The 21,146-nt window shown below is 41.6% G+C and overlaps 1 protein-coding gene across 5 annotated transcripts; it reads left to right on the top strand.

Moving 5' to 3' along the window:
• Positions 1 to 564: 564 nt before the first annotated feature.
• Positions 565 to 15,684, top strand: LOC102051903 (histone RNA hairpin-binding protein-like). Of its 5 annotated transcripts, none has more exons than XR_008730081.1 (12): positions 565 to 787; positions 2,445 to 2,561; positions 4,327 to 4,428; positions 5,136 to 5,267; positions 8,437 to 8,586; positions 9,460 to 9,591; positions 10,276 to 10,392; positions 11,382 to 11,489; positions 11,886 to 11,999; positions 12,299 to 12,412; positions 13,183 to 13,375; positions 14,278 to 15,684. XR_008730081.1 is itself a non-coding variant. In XM_055698014.1 (11 exons), the coding sequence occupies exons 1-10, from the start codon at positions 723 to 725 to the stop codon at positions 12,402 to 12,404; spliced, it is 1,146 nt and encodes a 381-aa protein (XP_055553989.1). In that variant the 5' UTR covers positions 566 to 722; the 3' UTR covers positions 12,405 to 12,412; positions 14,278 to 15,684. The 5 variants fall into 5 exon arrangements, 1 of the variants encoding a protein (XP_055553989.1); XR_008730052.1 differs by having other exon boundaries at positions 566 to 787; positions 9,457 to 9,591; positions 13,200 to 13,375; XR_008730044.1 differs by having other exon boundaries at positions 567 to 787; positions 9,457 to 9,591.
• Positions 15,685 to 21,146: the final 5,462 nt, after the last annotated feature.

Below are 21,146 nucleotides of genomic sequence, written 5' to 3'. Positions count from 1 at the left end.
CAGAGTGTTGCACAAATGAAAGGAGGTGTGTAAAAAATTGATGTATGTATCCCAGGAAAAAAAGATACTTTCCCTAACTAGCAGGGGGAGGGATTGACACTGGATGTCATGAAATCAGCAGGGGTGATGACTAGAAATTTGTCTTTCCAGGGGAGCGGTGGCCTATAGTGGTGAGATATCCTGTATAAAACAACTTTTTTATTGTGGCCTTGCTTCGATGCACTGACAAGCGCCAGGCTACAGAAGGCAGTGCATTTCAGTAGCAGGATGAGATGTGGGGGACATTTCTCCAGCGTAAGTTGTGGAGCCTGTCGACTCCCCTTGCTGAGCTCATTCACGTCACATCTAGCAGGAGCCTGGCTCGGCCAAAACCGAATCCTTGGCTAACGAGTGAGGTAATCGGTGGGCGGGGCGGGCCTGGGGGACCAGCCGCCGGGGAGGCTGTGAGGGAAACGGTGCCCTCGGCCTGAGGGAAGCTGCGCCCCGCCGCCTCACAGGAGCGTGGGCTGAAGGACGCGCCTTGCCCGTGTAAAACCCGCTCCCCGCCGGCCCGCTCCCGCTGCCGGCCCGCAGCACTGCCCCAACAGTGCGCCAGCACCCACCGGAGCTGGTGCGCATGCGCCGGGGCCGCCCCGCCCGGCAGGAACGGCGCGCGTGCGCGCTGCCTCAGGCGGCGGGCGCAGCCATGTTCGGCGGGCAGCGGCGGCTGGCTCGCCTCAGCCATGTTCGGAGGGCAGCGGGGCCCGCGGCGCCGGGGCGGCGGCGGGGAGCCGGGGGAGCTGCGCAGGTGGGAGCTACTGCGGGGGGCCGGGGCGTGAGGGGCATTGCTCCCTCAGGGCGGCGGTAGAGCTCCCGGCGCTCTGCTGTGTGGGCGGGTGGGCGTGTGGCGTCTGTGGGTGGGGGTAGGCGGTGCCGGCCGCGGGGTGGGCTTCGTTCGCCTTCCCCGGCCTGCAGCCCGGCCCCCCTCGGTAGCCGGGGGAAGCAGGTGCTAGCAGCTCGCCGTCCTCCACCGAGCGTCTTCAGCCCCTCGCTGAGGGCATGTCTCTTGCGGGGGGCTCTTTTGGTCTCTTCTGGCAGTGGGAGGGAGCTGGGTCGGGGCAGACGGGCTGCAGCCCGGGCAGCAGCCTGTGGGCCCGGGTGGGGAGGGCGCCGGTCCGGCGGGGTCGCCTTAGGGCGGACCCTGAGGTGGGCAGCGACTGCACGGCTCGGCAGGTGAAGAAATACTGGAGTGTTTCTAAAAGGCATACTTTTCGGTTACCGTATTTCCCCAGATTTTCAAATAGTGTTGTCCCTAAGGTATGCTAGGTGGTGTGCCTTCCCGGTCTTTTTCAAGTCTTTTGAGTAGTTGTTGTTGAGGGTGATTGGAGAAAAGTTTTATCCACTCGCTACCTTTGCAAAAATGGAATGTGATGTGTTGAAAGTGTCTGTTTGCCTAGATGCACGATTTGGAGTGAGCTATTTGTGCTGTGTGTTAGTAACTTTGAGGCCTCTGGGAGCAGGAAACTCCCAAAGCCAGTCAGGGTGGAGGAGGAAGGGGAAGAAAATGGGTTGTTAATGCAGGATTAAAATAGCAGAAGCCTTCCTTCCCTCTCGCTTGTTGAGTTAAAAAGTGATCTCACACATGCAGAATGTGTGTTTGCTGTTTACTCTCACATACAGAACAACAGTATGTTTACAGTGTGGAGTCTGCAATATGGGATCATTCTCTCAGGCTTGGTGGTGATGCATCTGCAGGTGTGGTCCTTAGCCCAGAAGCCAGGCCTGATGTTAGCACATTCTGTGATGGTGTTTTGATTAGTAACCTATCATTTAAGGTGCCAAAGCCGCCAGAACTTGAGGAGGAAAATGTAGATAACTCCTTGTCCCCTGCTTACTTGTGAGGACTCCACAGCAGTGTCTGGTAAAGAATTTCCTGTGTAAAAGTGTTCCCATGTAAACATTTGACCTACTTCTCCTTAGACATGCTGGTTTCTTATGTTGAAGTGATGTTTCTGTATTTGCCTCTTCCACAAGTTTAGTAGCAGGTAGAATGGCATATAAATGTCAAATAATGTGTTGCTGACAGAAGATAGTCTATGAATGTTGGCACATATCAGCAGTTCCATAAGCACTGGTGACAGTCCTCTTGGGGTTTTTTTCCCCCTTTTTGTTAGCCAAAAGTATACCCTTTCTGTTTGCAATCTAAGTATTAATAGTTTATTTTAAAATTCTGATGTCTTATTTGGATTACTCAAAGATCTTTTCTCAGCAATTGCATTGTCTAACAACTTTGTTAAGTTAGTGTTGCCTGAATGAGTAAATTGACACAAATAACATATCTGTATGCCAAATCTGCATTTTGTAAATATAGATGATGATACTCTTTTTGTCCATGTTTGTTTTGTATAGGCAATGTTCAGCGACTTCCAGTGACTTGATTTCTGATGAAAATTCTTGTGTTCTAGTTCTGTGCAACATCCATACTGCTGGCATCAAGTACAGGAATGTAGAAACTGGAATGATTCAGATTCTTTGGTGTTTGATGAATATCAACGTAGACATTTAGACCAATGGCTGGAGAGGTAAGGAGTATGTGCGGTTTGTTTTAAATCTTCACTTTGCTGTGCTCTTTTCTTTAGGATTCCAACAAAACCTTAGATGTGATTAGATGAAATGTTTAATACAGTAGTACAGAGTTAGCAGACAGTATCTGCATTGTGCAAGAGTAGACCATTCAGTTTGGCTAATTGAAATACATGCCATAATTTAGCAAGTATTCCATTTGAGAGAAATGGTACATGCTGAGGTAGTAGTTTAAGCCCTTTATTGTGGAGGTCTTCAGTGTTAGTGTAACATTCCATTAAAGCAATATGCTTTTATATAAAGGTGCATAAGCAAAGCATAAAAAGTTTAAGCGTGGGCCAAGCATGATGTTTGCCTCTTCACTTGACAGTATATTTGGTATATTTAGCTGTACTACAGTTTTTAGTAAATATTTTCTTTTCCTGTAGTCCAGTACTGAGAACATTCTGAGATGAGATCAAATTTTATAGGTAGGTAGTTTTAAGAGTATTTTGCTTTGCTTTTGGGTATTTTAGACTAACCACCTAAGGTGGAGGCAGGTTGAGATTGGTATCTTTATGTCTGACAGAAGTATGAAAAGTGGTGAGTGCTTGGATATGTGCAGATAACTGGGTAGAATGTAAGTTAGAAGAGATTAAATATTTTACTGAATAAATATATAATTTGTACATCTCTGGGTATTACATTGTACGAAGGCTATTGTAATTTCTGTGGCATGTTTGATATTGCTTCAGTTAATAAATGAATCTTTTTGAGGAGCTTAGGAAAGCCTTTGTATTCAGGACTGTTTTCTGTCTTTGATACTATCATAAAAAATATTAACGGTATATTATGATTGTGAGTCGCATTGGATGTGCTAGCAGCATTTTGTGTTTCTCTTCTGCTGAGTAGATTCCTCCGTGGAATCTTTGTTGTGTGTTAAAATAATATTGGTGGCATAGATGGTAATTTTGTCTATTCATGTGAAACTGTTTAGGGTAAGTATGACTATAAGCTAAATGTACTTCTGTATTATGTTAACTGTTAAGGCATTAATGTTGAAAGAAGTGGACAGACTAAAAGAAGGGAGTTTTCATCACTGCAGAATATTACAACATTATACAGTTTTCATTTATTATATTTTTTTAAGTTAATGAGGAACCTGATAAGTGTTTCTCTGCTCGGAGAGCACCGGTGATCCAACTGATTATTTAACTAAGAGCTTCCTGACTCACTCTTTGGCTTTACATACCAGGCTTTACATTCTTGAAATGATTATGTTGTGATATGACAGTGTCTGACAAAATGTTGTTTCTGCTCACATGATGGGCATTTTTCTATTTTTTGAGCATCTCCCTGGTCCTTTACAAAGTCCTTTGCCAGTGACAGAGAGCAGCAACTAGATATGAGTTTGACTTCAAGTAATTTCATGAGTTGTGCCCTTTAATGGCATTGCAGTATTGAGAAGGTCCTCGAGTAGTAGAAAGGTGGGTTCGCATTGGCTGAGCTGGGAGTATTTTAAGAGGTTGCCAGGTCTGTGTTCTGACATGAAATTCACTTCATGTCCATTTTCTTTCCTGGCAAAGTAAAACTGATAATCTTACATCACTGCTGAAGGTGACTTGGGCTGAAATGTTTTAATTTGTTTGACTTTGAACTGAAATAAGAGTAGGGGCATGCCCGTGATGTTATAGTTATGAAGCTGTTTTTGTCCACTACTGAAGATTCTGTTCATTAAAAATGTTCATCAATAAATGTTCATACTGAGTTATCGTTATTTTCCAGCTCTACAGCACCAGAACATTCTAGGCCTCTTTCTAGTTACCCTGACTGGGAAAGTAGAATTGAAGAAGACAAAGCAATGAGAACATCTAAAAAAATTATGAAGTAAGTACTGAACAACTATTAACTATTGTTGCATAGCAATAGCCATCTGATGATCTCTGACTACTTTACATGTATTAATGAAGGTTTGAAATACAGTCAGGCTGTTGCATTTCAAGCCTGAAGGAATCCTTAAGGACATAGTAGCACTGAGAAGTCTTATCTCAAAAGCTACTTGTATGATCATTTCAGATTATCTTCTTCAGTTTAAATTGTACATTCATTACAATTTTCCATAGGAGAAAATACAGGAATTGTGAAAGGAAAAATGAAAACCAACCACTGAGGCTTGGAGAGAGAAATGACTATTAGATTATTTAAGCTAGCTTCCTTTATTATTATCCGTCTTACTGAGTTTAAGCTTTTTTCATATTTGTATTAGGAGGTTACATACATATGCAATAATCATGTACCATTTGGTTTGCTTGTAGGGCTAGCTATAAGCTTCTAGTAAGGCAGCTCTAGCACCAGTACCCTCAGGTGTATGTTTACTTGTTACAAACCTGAGCAATTGCATGAACTTGCAAAACCTGCTCTTGCGATGATTCATTTGGTTAGCACAACTTTCACTTGTGTAAACTAGTGAAGTAAGAGTTGTGCTTGCTGTCTGTCAGGGTAAGAACCCAAGCAGTTCTAGAGTACGTGTTCATATAACTTGCTGTGAAGCTATTAAGGTTCTTTTCAACCTAATTCTAATTCTTATTTCTAAGTTCTGTTTCAACTGATTCTGCTAATCCAGCTGAAAGGGAAACCGATGAAGTGGTTCTGAGGAGAAGACAGAAACAGATCAACTTTGGAAAGAATACTCTTGCATATGACAGATATATTAAAGAAGTTCCAAAGTAAGTTGCACTGTGTCGCACATTTCCAAATAAACTCTTACTTGTTCCTGGTGTGTGTGTGTAGATCGGCACACAGGTTTAGTTCTCTTAAAACTATATGAGCAGTAAATGAAGAAAACTTAAATTTATTTTTATCAAAGAGAAGCTAGGTATTTTCTGTATATGAGCAAATTTAGCGAAAATTTAAAGCTAAATGTTCCCTTTGTGTATTGCTGTTACTATTAGCAAATATACTTTAAATAAATTCTGTATTAATCAGCTCCTTGTGATGCTTCTGGTGACTGTGCTGCTAGGTCAATGTGACGTTAATTGATACCAGAAAATGTCAGCTTTGAATGAGGACTGAATCAAGCCTTGCATTTAAGTGTTGGTAAGGGAGAACAGTCTTTAATAATTCATCAGTAACTAACAAATCAAAACCTGAATTTTTTTTTGTCATTCTTTGTCATTCCAGTTTGGGCTTCAGACAAGATTTCTTAGCCAGCCCCCTCTACTTACTGCAGAGCTGTCAAGATTCAGAAGCTAGTTTGTAGCAATGTGTGGATGTGTACTTGTGCTATTGGTTTTTTTTGTGTTTCATTTGTTTGTTTGTTTTGAGGGTTATTTTTTTAGAGGTGTTTTTCTAAATATGGCTTGCTGCTTACAGTTGCCAGCTTTCTATGGATTCTACCTGTTAAGAGTCTGGGTGAAAATTGCCAGCCAAGTGCAGTGGACACTGCAAGCTTGTTGTTGAGCAAAACTTGAAAGATTAGACTAGATGACTAAAAATCAACTACAGATACCATAAATGATCACAGATATCACACAATGACATGGTGTTGTGGTTTAACCCCACCTGGCAACTAAGCACCATGCAGCCGTTCACTCAATTCTTCCACCATCCTGCCCCAGCAGGATGGGGAGGAGAATCAACCCCAGCTGGCAACTAAGCACCACGCAGCCGTTCACTCAATTCTTCCACCATCCTGCCCCAGCAGGATGGGGAGGAGAATCGGGGGGAAAATGTAAAGCTCATGGGTTGAGATAAGAGTTTAATAGTTGAAATGAAATAAAATAATAACTATTTTAATGAAAGGGGAGAGAGGAATAAAACTCAAAAGAAAAAACAAGCGATGCACAATACGGTTGCTCACTACGTGCCAACCAACACCCAGCCAGTCCCCATGCAGTGATCGGCAGGCTAACTCCACCCCAGTTTATATACTGGACATGACGCTCAATGGTGTGGAATAGCCCTTTGGCTAGTTTGGGTCAGCTGTCCTGGATCTGCTCCCTCCTGGCTTCTTGTGCATCTGCTCACTGGCAGAGCATGGGAAACTTGTCAAGTCCTTGGTTTAGAGTGAGCATTACTGAGCAACAGCTAAAACATCAGTGTGTTATCCACATTATTTTTATACTAAATCCAAAACACAGCATTGTACCAGCTATTAAGAAGAAAATTAACTCAATCCCAGCTGAAACCAGGACACACTGTCACATCTTCAGTTACACTTTTTTTTTCTTCAAAGAGTCTGGGATTGCTTTGTGAATTGTCATTTTGCTTGTCATTTTGTTGTCGGTGGTAGGACTGCAGCCAGTCTTACGGTGATGCCTGGCACTTGCATAGCTGTGCTGTGTTCAGTTAAATCATAGGTGGAAATCAGGAAAAGGTGAGAACAGTGTTCAGAAAAAACATGGGATAAACCTTAAAAAAAAAAAAAAAAAAAGTGTTTTGGGTTGCACTTTAATGGGGTAGTTTTTAATACTGTTCCTTAGCAGGGATCTGTTTATCTTAACTTAGAAAAAGTGTTATGGTATGTTGATCTGTAAAGCTGGTAGACGGAACCACTTAAGACCAAGGTATTTACTATGATTTAAAACATTATTGTAATATACGTCCTGCCAGGCATAAAGCTGACTCTGATATAGTAGGACTATAAACGGGATTGTTTTGTGCTGTAGATACAGTTTGAGTGAGCTCTCCAGTAGTAATCTGGTGGGCAGGATCTGGGTTTGAGATACCAGCTGAGAAAAAGTACTTCCAGCCATGAGATGATCCCAGACCCCATTGTTACAGTGTCTGCTCAGTGTAAACTCAGTGGAAAGGCATATCATTTACATTTTACGCAGAGAGTGGGGTACTTTGTTTTCTAAACTCCTAAGCGACAAATGCTATTTAGAATTCTAGCAATTCCTGTTGTAGTAACGCATGGACAGTGGTGAAATAAAAGTTGACGTAAGATACTTGTGCATTGACCCCTGCCAGCAGCTAAGTACCCACACAGCTACTTGCTCCCTCCCTCTCCCCAGTGTGATGGGGAAAGAATAGGAAGAACAGAAGCAAGAAAACTGATGGATTGAGATAAGGGCAGTTTAATAGGTGAAGAAGAGAAGGGGGGGGGGGGAAGCAAACGATGCAAATGCACTCAATCACTCTCACTGCCTGCTGCAAGCAGACTGGTGCCTTGACAGTCTCTGACCAGTGGCCGCTTTGGAAGACACCTCCCCTTCTTCCTGTGCTCTTGTTTTTTATGCTAAGCATGATATTCTATGGTGTGGAATATATCTCTTTAGGTAACTTGAGTCAACTGTTCCAGCAGTTTGCCCTCTCAACTTCTTGTTCGCCCTGAACTTAGTGGCTGCGAGAGGGCGCAGGGCAGAGTGGGGGAAAAAGAGGAGGCCTTGAAGCTGTGCAAGTACTGTTCAGCAATAGCCAAAAATTTGTGTGTTATCAGCAGTGTTTTAGCCATAAATCCCAAACACAGTACTGCTATGAATGAAGTTAACTCCATCCCAGCCAGACTCCGTACAAGGCTAAACACAAAGAAACTGCACCTGTCTCAGTAAAACTGAGACAGAAGTAGCTGGAGGCTAGGATGCTGTCAAAGGAGTATCAGTTATGCTGCTTCTGTTTCATATTTGACCATGGGCAGTAGGGATCAGGTTTTGACAGCTGTCAGATTGCTGGACTTGAAGAACCTCTGTCTGACTCAGCATGTTATTGTTAGTTGTTGCTAGAGTGGTCTGGTTTTGACAATGTTTTAGAACATAGGCATTTCAGTTAAGTGTTTAAAAATATGAAAATTTAATTTATTAGGCCACTGACGCCTGTGTGATCTGATAGACTGAGGGTTTTTTTTAAGAACAGAAATCATGTTCTGAAATAATAAATGTTACTTTGTATTTACAGGAATCAGCGAATACCAGGAGTGCATCCTAGAACTCCCAACAAATTTAAGAAGTACAGCCGCAGGTCCTGGGACCAGCAGATCAGGTTATGGAAGATAGCACTGCATGCCTGGGATCCTCCTACTGAAGAAACCTGGGATCTGCAGCCAGTGTGCGTATGGGTGAATTAAGTCGGCATGTGTCTCTAGCTATACAGGAGGACTCTCTATTTCCTTTAGAGCATTCCTATCTGTATTTCCTTTAGAGAATTCCTAACTGGGAAGAAAAGAGGGGATCAGGCTTAGAAATGGAAGTCTCCTTGAATGCCTTGTTTTCCTTTTGAATTGTTAGTCTTCAAGATATTCCCATTATTTAGTCTAAATTCATCTTCAATACGGCGCTTTGGGGAGCAAGGTATTTGGTCTGTCTACATTAGTATGCTTCTTTCCTCTGGGTGTTTATGCTGGTGAGCACAAGGTGCAATTATTTTTCTAGAAAAGGATAGGCATAAGCAGAAATTCCATTATTGCTGTGCCTTGACATTGATAACCTTTCCATATTTCCTTTTTCTGATGTCAGTGGAACAGCCTTTCTCATGCAATAAAAATACGTTAGAGGGTTTGAGAAGTGTAAGAGTCTTAAGAGATTTCTGTGCTCTGCAGGACAGTGGCAGCTATGTTCAAGATGGAATTTTTTTTATCTTTTCAGAACTTTGTATTTCTGTAACAAGGCTAGCTCTGCTAATTGACACCACCTAAAACTTTGTAAGATTTGAACTAGTAAATTGAGAGGAAAAGAGTTAATGGAATTCTATTAGCTCTGTTACTGCATTGTGTAAATAGTTTTAGCTGTGTTGTAATTGACCTAAGGTCGAAGCTGCAGTTGTTTGCACCATTTCGATGTCATACAAGATGAACTGTTAATTATTACTGCAGCTTAACTGTCTTCTGCTTGGAATGGTAAGCCAGATGGGTAGTATGTAAAATCCCTTTTTTTCCTTCCCCCCCCGGCTTTTTTCACTTTTTTAATTTCTTGGTTTTAGAAGTACAGAACCCTCAGGCAGTTCCCAGGAATGGTTCTGCAAAGACGAGGATGTTTCCGGCTCCTTTGTATTTGACGAAAAGCAGAAAAACGAGTGTGAAGATGAATGCAGACAGACTAACCACGCACTGGAGAGGTATGAGGTCACTTCTATGGTTAACTTACTGAAACAATTCAATACACGTTGATGCTGTCAGGAATGATGTTTTGTAGGAAACATTTAACAAGGGAGGGCAGTTAATGCTCAGCTTTGGAGTTTGGCACTTTTGCTGTTGAATGTAATCCACACTGGTATGGAGTGCTAAATGTGGAAAAATATCAGCATTACAGAACTGCATGATTAACAGTGGCAAAAGGGAGTGTTTTTTCAGCTTCTGTGGTTATACAGTGGGGTACTGACATTTCTTCAACTACTGTTGCCAAATGCTGAAAGTAGGATGGATACCTTTTTCAGAAACAAGAGTGACCATCATTAATTAACAGTATTATGCCTGTGTGCAGAACAGCAGGGAGACTTAACAGTGCAGCACCTCATGCACTTCCCTGTTTACTGAGATACCTTGATCTGGGGCATGTGCATGGAGCTGAAAATGGTCCTGCTTCCAAGTTTCTTCTGCGATTGTGGCTGGGTTCACTTGCCGGAATACAGTGGAGTGGTTACCAAAATTTGAGCCGTTTTCTCTGTTCTTCTGTTGTGACTGAAGAGTGATACCTCAAAAAAAGTCTTCCTGTGTAGCATGTACTGTTATTTTGCAGGACTCTGATAAGCATTTAAACACAAATGAGAAATGTTGAGTGTGTAATTTGTCTTTTTTTGTAGTCCCTGTTCTCCAGATTCTTCTCCAGTCTGGAAACGCAGAAAAAGAAACAATTCTGACTCCTCTGGGGTTTCACAGAGCAAAAAACATTATGTGCATATGTGCCACACACTGGAAAGGTATGAAATTATTTTCCATATGGAGATTCATTGATACTATGCACTGACTTTTGGAATATGGCTAGTATTTATCCCTCCATTTCTTAATAGCTTTACTTTTATCTAAATGTGTGTGCAATTTAATGGGGAAGGGAAATCATGCCAGATAATTGTGTTGTATGATAGCAAATATTTGCAGTGATCCTTTGCAAAAGTGAAGAAACTTCAGTGTCAGAATGCACAAAATAGCACAGTCTAGTGTGTAGATTTAGGCAAAACTAATGTGCTGTTGCTTTCTCGTGGAACTTGGTTTCTGCTTCAGAGGTTGTAATTCTGAACTTGTTAGGCATCTGCCGTAGTTATTTCTTGTACCTCTTATGTGCACTGTATTCTGCTTTTTGGCTTGCAGAGTGTGTACAAGTTGATGAATGTTATGGTAAGGGAATCAGCCCAGTGTTCATTGCAAATCTGTCAGCAAATACTGAACTTGCTGCCTGTTTAATTCTCACCATATTGCCTCCTTTGCTACAGGTATTAAAGAGAATACGTATCCATGAAGGAATGTGAAAGAAACTTTGTGTGTTTTAGTTAAGCTTTTCCCTGCCTTTATGAAAGATGGTATGGGTAGATGGAAGAAAAGGGTAGAGTTTTTCAGGCTACGTCTTCATTTGAAGTTGTTCAGGAATTAAACTACTCCTCTAGCAATTGGTCTTTATCATATTTCCTTTTTTTTCCTTTCCTAGCTGCTTCACAAGAAGTCTTCTTATAAATGAGAACTGATAGGCTATGTAGAGGAGAGCATAGTTTAATTATACAAAGTTTTGTCAGAACCCCAGGAAAAGTGGAACAATTATTTACGTTTTTGGGGATTTAGTAGACTTTTCACACTAAGTTTAGTTTATACAGGTGTGGGTTTTTTTCTCTCTACTTAGCCCCCTTACCCTCAGAAGAATTTAGAGGAACTGTGTTGCAAAGGTCCATGGTTTCAGACCTTTTCACTTTCTTTCTAGTCTTACTGAATCAGGATGTCAGGAGGCTTTTTCAAAGTGCTCAGAGTGGGAAGCCTTTGGTGAAAATAACGAAGTAATGACAGTACAGCATGGTATAGAAATAACAAGGTAAATACCATAGTCATCATGATTTCCTGTCTATTGCTTGTGCTGTGAAGTTGTCCTTTGCTTTTTATCTTTCTTTTCTTTCACTGTTTAATACCACTGGTTTTTTCTTCTTCCATTTCTTCCAACATGCGGTGTGTTTGGTTGTTATTTGTATTTACTTGGCTTTTTCCAGTCTGATTCTCCATCTGCTGCTTCTGCCATTAAGTAATGCTGGAAAATGGTGAACCCCTTTCACCCTCTTTGTATTATGGAAAGCAATAGCATTTTACAGAATTGGTCCCCATGGTTGTTACTAGCCTCTCACTTGCACAGCCTAGGAGCTGAAAGCTTCCTCTCTGCCTCCTTAGAGGTTAAGATGTTTTGTGCTGATAATGATAGTTGTTTGTTTTTATGCAGTGACCCGATTCCAGCTAGCTGTTCTTCAGGATGGAACAATCAGAAACAGAAAAAAACTAACTTCATTCTGCCTGACAGCAAAATTTGCAGAGATACAGACTGCAGGCTGGAGAGGTATAAAATGCAACTCATCGATCAGGGGCTTTTCTTTCCGTATTAAGTTAGAAACACAGTTGCTTTATTGCTGTATTTCAATCCAAGCTTTTCTTATAAACATAGATATTTTTTTTTAACTATTCTTCTTAGGGATGTGTTGGCCAGTATTTATATGTTGTGTGGTAATATTATGTCCTTAATGTTCTTGTGTTATGGTCTGTATTAGAGTAAATAGCAGGTTGTAGCTGTATTTAGTATAAAAGGTTACCATATTAAAACAAATTGCTCTTTGGTTTTTGTTTTTTTTTCATTTGTAGGCTTAAACTTTGTAGCAGTTTATTGGAAGGACATCAGCCAGAATACCCTGAAAGGGGATGGGGAAGTGCAAGTGCTGAAGGTAGAATAATGAGGAAAAAAATTTAAATACCAAGGTGAGCTCATGCTGACTACTTATTTTACCTGTTTTTTTCAGTAGCCAATATACAGGTGTCATTCTACAGAATCCAACTGTTCAGTTCAAGCAGCCCAGTTTTTCTTTTTATTCCTGTATTGTATTAGTATTTTATCACTTCTGATTGCATTTAATGCAGCAACTTAAAGATCTAATACTTCGGACCCGGTAAATTGAAACATTTTACCTGTTCAGCCAGAAAATTTTTATCATTGTGTTATCACCCGAATGATAACGAGTCAGGTTTTTAAATTATTTCAGTAGCGGCTTTGTTGCCTTTTAATATTTTTGTGATGAAATCACAACTTTGCATTTGCAGCAGTAGATTTCAATGAAAATTTTCTCTTGGACTGTAGATTCCTTTAGTGCATTAATAGGATGGGTAGTAATCTTGAGTCAAAATAGCTTTTATTAGCAAATAGCCTTTTGTATGACTTGATTGTCTTTGATCTACATTCAGTGCAGGCTCTGAAATGTTATGGACTAGGATGTAAATATCTGTTTAATAGTGATGTGGGAATATTTTGCATAGTAAAACATATGGCATTAAATATACAGCACAGTATTAATTTTAGACTATGTAGATTTTGAATTCTAGCAATATGAGGAAAAGGCAGGTAGAGTAAAAAATTGTGCTAATGATATTTTTATGTTGACTTTATTAATTTTTAATTTAAACTCTTTGAGCATGAATAAGACAATACGGATTCACTTTAGAAAAGTGCTAATTCAGTATTTGAAAATATTTAGTCTCTCTTTGTATATAGAAGTATCGAAGAAGGACTTTCTCCTGTGACAGAAAATGATTTGAAGAATAGGGTTATAGTCGTGAGATCAGCAGATCAAGTCTTGGAAAACTGATGCAGTCGCATAAAATCTGTACTGAAAAAGCAAGAGATTTACAGTCAGCATATGTGCAATCAACGTAAGGTGAAATGTGCAGGTAAAAGAAGCATGCCTTTGTACATCATAGTTAAGAGAGCCTTTCTGATCTTCTGTATAATTGATATTTAGCTGCTTTGCAGTTGTCTTTGTAAATAAGGCTCTATTACGGAATATATATATTCAGTGGGTTCGTAATCACTCATTCTAATTGAAAAAATCTTTGTGACACGTAAAATGTAGAAAGTGAATTAAATAGCTTCTCTGTGGAGCAACACATGGGTTTCCTGGGGATGCAAAGATCAGTATTTAAGAGACACTGCCTTTAACCATGGGTTTTAGGTGTGATGAGCTCTAACTCAATTGGCAGAACGTCAGCTGTGGCAGGGAAAAGTTGCTTGCAAACCAGATACTGGTTTACATGGTAGAATTCCATACCGCCTGCCTTTTTGCTAAAAGAAAACTTCTGTCTTAAATGGGAAAAACAGAAGTGGCTGTTTTGAAGCCCAGTTAAATGTCTGTAAGTTTGAATGTATGTGGTTGCTTTTGAAAGGAAAAAACCTTAGTAGGACACTTATGATACAGCAGAAATGTGTTAATTAGAATTGAGATAAAAATGTATTTTATGAATTAATAATGACATTTATGTGAAAATTATGCAAGGGACTGGGAAAGATAGGCTCAGCTGCTTCATTTGCTCTGACAAATACTTCAGGAGTATAGAATATGTAGTATTCTCTATGTTTTTCCAATAACTTATGTTCGCAAAGTGTTCATACTATCTGTAACTTTCTTTAGTATTGACAATATAGGTTTGTCTTTTATACTGTGTTTTAAGCTCACCATATGCAGCGCTGTGTTTCATTTACTGTTACTATAACACTGCAGCTTAAAATAGTAAATGTTTTGCTCTTAATGACTAGATAGATTGTATTTATAAAATGCTGTTATCTACCTTTTTAGGTTTCTCCAGTTCTTTAAGGATAGTTTTCTGCAAGCTCTGCCTCAAGTGTAAAACTTCAGGTTTCACTAAGCCTGTGCTACAATGATGATGGATGTTCCTTAAAGCTTTTGCGAGAACGTTTCTGCTGTACCTGTGTTGGCAGATGACATGTGCATCGTTATAAAGGCTGTTTCAGTTGATGGATCCTGCTGTTGCCATTTGGAGATCGTGCTACTTAGCATGCTAATGTTACGCTGGTGAATTGGTCCAATATTGAGTCAATCTGCAGAATGCCACCCTTTAAACGAAGGAGTTAAACTCTGTTTCTTTTACTGGACCAGAATTGTAACATCCAACCTGAAGAACTGCTTCAAAAGAATGTACATAATTGTAACCTTTCTCCAGTTAAACTGTTCTTAGCTTTTGGATTGGTTGCTCATCCATTTGGCCTTATTTACTGTTCTCTGAGATAAGATATATTAAGTTTGAATTTGTCTGTGCCTAGTGAGAGAAAAGAGAGAGCAAGGGCAGATGGTTTATCAAAATCTGATCCCTCTCTTTAAGGGGGTAAGTGACTGTATGAACAGCAACACAGTGTAAATACCTGGATTTTGCTTTTATGTTATTGCATCCTGACCTGAAGAGACAATCTACTGCTAAGGGTATTAAGAGGATGAGTTCAGTGCCTGCTGTTCCTACAGGAATTGGAGGTGAGCAGCAGCATTTGCAGGTTTGGAGCTGCTTCTGGGCATGGGCTGTCTGGGCTAAGGGTGGTGATGGTGTTGAGATAGGCTCTCCTTTGTTTTACTCTTCTAGCACTGTGATCAGAAGGTCAAAGTGAGGGCTTGTGGCTACAGTAGAATTTAGACCAGATTCATGTGCCAGTTACAAGAATTTTTTACAGCCCTTGTGGCATTTTGTGTGTCATGTACTGGGATACAAATGCCTGGTAGAGCTGGGAATTGTCTCTCTGTAGGAGTTTGGTTGGTGGTTTTTTTTTTTGCAAGACCACTGCAGAACTATGTCAGGCCTAGGGATGACACACAGTGGCCTTGTTGTGGGGCTGGCAGTGTACCCAAGGGCCAAAAACCTATTGTGCTGCTGATGTGGGAGTAAGCTGCTTCCCCAGAAACTACTCCCAGTCCCTTCTAAAACATGATTTCCTAGCATGCTCGGGCATAGCGTTCAGTAGTGTCCCAGCACAAGGGTGGCTCAGTCACACACCACAGAGCACTCAAGTGTGTGTATAGTAGGAACACAGTTGTACAGCAGTTTTCTAAGAAGTAATAGTAAGAATAACTTAGAACCTTGTTGTTCCAGCCTGCATGCTTTCATGTGATTTATGGTGATTGTAAATACGGGAATGTGTTAAATTTTTGGCATTTTGTCTTTATGCAGCAGAATTAAAGACTTTAACTTTAAAGATCCCTATTAGTCTGCTTTTGATGTTATGTTGTCAGAGTTTCATTACAAAAGGAGCATGTGGGTTCAGTTGTCTTTTTTTTGTTTGTTTGTTTTATGGTGTTTTGAGTTATTTGTAACCCTTGCTAAAAGGGGGAAGGAGGACTCTTCAGAGATGAAAACAAACTCTTAAAGGGAGTTTACAATTTGAGTTGTGTCCAACCCTTCATTTTTTATTTTGACATCTAGTCATGAACTTTAGTGCATTGTAACCTAGTGGAAGGGAGCAGCTGAAGCCCCAGCACTCATTCTGCCATGAGAAAGGTGTCCTGGAGAAGATGGAGCAGTTGGGTAAGAGTAATAGGCTGTCATGGAATACTTAAGGTCAGCTGTCAGAGCCCTTAAATTTTTGCCTATGATGGATAGGACCTGCAGTGGATATATGGACACAAATCCATAGGATTTGTAATTCAGCAGTCCTTAAAAGATCTTTTATTTCTCAGTTGAAGATACTTAGACTAGAAATAGAATATAACCATTTTGCCTGTGGCAGTTAAATTTTGGGCAGATTTATTCCCTAATCCAGGTTCTGTATGCTTGGCCAAGCTATGGTAGCACAAGGAAAGGAATGATACTGAGATAGGTTTGAGGTCTGCTAAAGTCGTTCTTGCAGTGCTGCCACTGGATGTAGGACCATCCTAATGTCTTCTAATTAGTAACAGTAACCTCATCAGTCTGAGCAGAGCAGTTAAAACTGGAATGCGGACAGTCCACTAATTTGTTTATCCAAGGCTGTTTGGCATAAGAGTTTACAACTGAGGTAGGCAAAGCTGAAGTCTGGTAGTCCATCTCCAGTTTGTATTTGCTAGCCTTCCATAAATTTTACCTATTTTAATTAAATCCACTTTGCATATATCTGTGCTCAAGTTTGCAATTAAGTCAAAATAAACACTGAACTTGAACGGCCAAGTTTAAATTTCTTCAAAGAAGTGACACGTATCTCCTGTTGGCATGCTTCCACTGGGAGAATCTCCTTACAGATGATACGTTATCTGTGCTTGTAGAAACAGTCCTTCACCAGCAGTTCTGCTATGCCATTGGTTATGTGTACTTGTGGTGTGAAAGTGTTTTCTTTGAAGGAATTTCTTTGCTGACAAGGACAGAAAGATGCAAGGCAGCTGTAATCCCTAAGCTGTGTTACAGCAGGCAGTTCTGCTGGATAAACTGAATTTAACTTGTACACAGTGTTGTGCTAGAAGTAGTGTGGCCTCTAGGCTGGAGCTATCTGTCTGGCTCACTTGGATGTGTTCAGGTAAACGTGCAGTTCAAGACTTCTTATCTCAGAGCAAGAGTTTGTATGTGTTTTGAACCTATGCTGTACTTCAGGCATGTCCTTGGTTCAGGAACACAGTTCTGTTTTTCATAGCAGTGTGTGGGAAAGAAAAGGTGCTAGCATGGCAGACTTTCCTGCAGGAGCATGGGTGTTTATGCAGATGCCACACAGGAGGTGCATGCGTTTGTACGGTTATGGTAAGGCCAGGTAAAGGGAAAAGAACTTCCAAGGTAAATCCTTTACATTGTACTGTTTAGTGTTTTACTGAGCATAGAGCCAGCCTGACTGTTACCGCCCAGAGGCAAGCATTTTGGAGACATCCTACAACAGAGATCTCTGAGGACATTAAGTACAGGAACTGTGTACAGCCTTTGAGGAAAAACTGAGGAGTTGATGGAAAGTGAACACAGTTTCCCCTTACCTCCTCTCAAAATACCACTGATTTCAGCTAGGAGCACTAAAGTATGTAGTCATTCCAACCAAAAGGCATTAAACAACTAAAACACTGTTTCCAAATAGATACTTAGCAGGAGTCTGAGATACGCATCATGAGAATGCAGATGCAGTTTGTAGAAGTGAAACATTTGAATTCAGTGAATTCACAAATGGGGGGGGGAGTGTAAAACCATTGAAGAGTCAAGCGAAGTAATGCAAGATAACTCAATACAAAGCAAGCCAACTGCTGAGATTTCAAACAGTTTTAATTTCTAAAAGCTATTGCAAATTATGTCTGAAGACTCTTGGTCTGGCCTGGTGCAGTCCCCAAGGCAGGCTAGCAGGGAGCAGTCGTCTTCCCACTGCTGAAGTTAGTTTTGCTGGGAAGTTGGTGTGTCTTGTGTGTACTCATTCCTCTGTTGTCTAGCACAGCTTTGCAAAAAGGAGGAAAAAAAAAAAAAAACCAGCCAGGTGGTTGAATAGTATTTGTGCCTTTTTGGAAAAAAGTAATGTGAGTTTTTCCCACTTCTAACAAGACAATGTACAACGAGCTTTCTGAATTCACCGTGAAGAGGGTCTTTCGTGCATCTGAGGAATCCTGAGCTTCACTGAGCAGGTGCTTTCTCTTGGCTTTCAAGACCACATATATAATACAGCAGTGGTCTCTGGTAGAAGAAAATTCAGCAGTTTTTACTGGGCTGATCTGAGACCCTTATCTGACCTCTACCTTCTTTGCTTTGGTCTTATGCCCAGAGTTAAAAGCAGCTGTCGATACTGTACTGTATGGGTTTGCACAGCCTTGAAGAAAGCCCCTTTTTATACCTGCAAAAGGGTTAAGGAAGGCTGTGTGGTTATTCACTACACTTCAGCTGGGATGTTCCTGTAGGCCATTCAGTTCAAATCTGAAAAAGATGAATCAGGAAACGAAGAAAATGTGTTCCTGAAACTACTCGAGGTTTGAGTCTAGAGACCTGGAATTAATGGGAGTATGTGGTGAAGAAAAGGCAGAAAGACCTAAGGTATGTATTGCGTATTTGCAGGTGCTGTTCCTCTAACAGCTGTCTTAATTACTTAAATAATACGGGCCTAGAGGAATGTATTTGTTTCTGCTGCAGTTACGCTGTTCAGGTAATTCCTTCTTCCTAGCACGTGAAGGTGTGTCCTGCCACCCACTCTGCCTGGTGACTGTTCTTTCTACTCAACTTGTGGACCACAAGAGTTCCAATTCTATATAAATGATAACCAGAAACACCAGTCAGAGTAGCAGGTATCTTTCAGTTCTGTAAATAATTGCATAAGCTGTGTAGTTTGTGAAACCATGCAGTAGAGAGATGCAAATTCTCCCTCTCAATATATGCTTCAACCCTGCTAGTACGCGTGAAAAAAATCAAAACACCAGCTGTCAATGTGTGCTCAGAAACGCTCTCCAAAAAATGTTGCTGGGCTTTGGTAGTTTCTTTTTTGTGTTAAGCTGTTCAAACAAACCCAAACAAACCAACTTCTTTTTGCTACTTCTGCCATTCATTTGACGCATTCCATTGCCGATCTTGCGAGTATTACTCAAATACAGCCTTTCATAGTAATGAATATCACCCAGGTTCGTCAGAAGACATGTTTTATGCTTTAATTTGAAAAACACCTACTCCAGGGCTGCTTTGCACGTGCTCAGGTGACTATTAAATTTTCTATTGCTGCTCTTCAAGTCTTAGAGTGAGAGAGCAGAGATTGAGAACTGCACTGGTTGTTGCAACCTTGCTAAACAAATAAGCAAGTTAAAACAGCAAGAAATCTTGATTGCACTTTTTAAAGTAGTCTCGTATCCCTAAATATCATCAGAAGTATTTTGGACTACGGCCATATCAGCACTAGAAAGCTTTACTGGTGAAACCTGCAGAATTTTTGTATTGTTTTCAGAGCTAGATTTCAGATTAGACTGAATCCATGCATTTATGAGCTAGATTCAGTATGAGCCTATAACTGTGTTTCTGACAAGTAAGCAGAGCCCAGGTTTGCTGGCTTTCTGCTACCTGCGAGAGAAAGCATGTAGCAAAAATGTAGACAAGCAAACCATGTATGATCCTGAAGAAAGCTTGCTAAAACTAAGTTTAAAATCCTATTTTCTGTATCCTGTTACCACGACTGTAATACTGCTCTGGTTTTGGTTTGTTGTGGGTTTTTTTGGTTTTGGGGATTTTTTTAACTTTTGTTATCATAGTTGTACAGTGGTAATTTTTTAATTTTTTTTTTAAAAAAGGCAGCGAACACAGATGGTGATAAGTTAATTGTATGCTGCATGCAGTAACCAAATACTATGAAGAGGCAAGCTGGGCCAGTGCAACAGATGATTGGGTTCATGACGTGGCTAGCAGAAACCATGTTATTAGAATTAATGCAAAATTGTGCCAGCTTATATGGCAAGTTAGAGCTAATATGGCCATAGGTGACAGTAGCTCTTAGCCTGTAATTCTTGAGAACTTATCTTTTGACAGCAGAAAAATTATGACCAGAAAAATTAGGATGAATGAGTATTACCTGAGTGTGCTGTGGAGAAATGGGCTAGGAGTGGGGGAAGAAAGGATGACTGTCCCCACTGCAGGCTTTCTTCTCTCGCGTGTTGCTCCTGTGAACTGCAGCAGTAGGCGGCACCTTTTTGTAACTTTAAAGGTCAGTTGGGGTGTCGTGATGGGGATCGTTGTGGTATACTGAAAACAGACTGAGCATTGGGACAGGCTTCCCAGGGACGTGGTGGAGACACCATCCCCATCCCTGGGGGTATTTAAAAGCTGTGTAGATGTGGCGCTTAGGGACGTGGTGTAGTGGTGGGCTTGGCAGTGCTGGATTAATGGGTGGACTTGATGATCTTACAGGCCTTTTCCAACCTGAATGATTCTGTGACCCTAAGGCCAGAAGAGGAAAATGCTGCCCGGTTTGTGTGCATCTCTCTGTGAAGTGTTCCAACAGCCTTCAGTCCACAAGGGCTGCAAAGGCGTTTTTACTGACAGCTGTGCTTGTGTTCTGCCGTAGGCCTTCTCCAGGTTGTTCCCAGGTGACTGTTGCACAATGTCCGTATGTACCAGATCCCACAGATAACAGGATCTCATTCTGTGTCTGCCACTAAAAACACCTGGAAACTCCACTTCCTAAAGCATTGCAGTGTTGTGCCATTATCCAACCTTAATCAATATTGATTAAAAAATATTTCATATGTCATGTTATGGAATATAAATTTGCCATTTATATTGGGTTGCAATGCCATGCGCTCTCCATGGATTACAGAGCCGATGACTGCGACCCTTCACCTTTAAACCACGGGACACTCTCTTTTTCCTTTTGTTTGGGCTGTTTTTGTCGTTTAGCGGGGCGGGTGGTCGCGGTGGGGGTCCCGCCATTCACCCCGGCCCCGCCCCGCAGCAAGCGCGCGCCAAAACCGCGCGCCGCTGCGCTTGATTCTCCCGCCAACACGCCCCGGGGCGGGGCCGGGGCGGGCCGCAGGGCGCGGGCTAAACCATTACCCTAGGCGGGGGGGTGTAGGGTGGTAGGCGCCCTCAGAGACGCGCGGGCCGCGGCGTGGGAGCGGGTTTGCTTCGCGCCCAGCGGCCGGCTCGGCTGGGCGGGGAGGGGGCGCGGGCTGGCCGCTGCGCTTTCCCTCTTCTCCCCCTCGTCCGCCCCGCGCACCTGTCCTCATGGAGCGGCCGGCGCAGGCGCCCCGCGGGCAGGCGG

The sequence above is a fragment of the Falco cherrug genome, chromosome 1, assembly GCF_023634085.1.
Source record: "Falco cherrug isolate bFalChe1 chromosome 1, bFalChe1.pri, whole genome shotgun sequence".
NCBI classification, from domain to species: domain Eukaryota; kingdom Metazoa; phylum Chordata; class Aves; order Falconiformes; family Falconidae; genus Falco; species Falco cherrug.
This window is presented reverse-complemented; position numbering and strand designations above follow the sequence as displayed.

Bases quoted from the DNA above. Each gene is read 5' to 3' on its own strand.
- LOC102051903 (XM_055698014.1), top strand. From the start codon at position 723: ATGTTCGGAGGGCAGCGGGGCCCGCGGCGCCGGGGCGGCGGCGGGGAG. The intron at 788-2,444 runs GTGGGAGCTACT...CTTGTGTTCTAG, and splicing joins GAGCCGGGGGAGCTGCGCAG to TTCTGTGCAACATCCATACT. The intron at 11,490-11,885 runs GTAAATACCATA...GTTTTTATGCAG, and splicing joins CATGGTATAGAAATAACAAG to TGACCCGATTCCAGCTAGCT.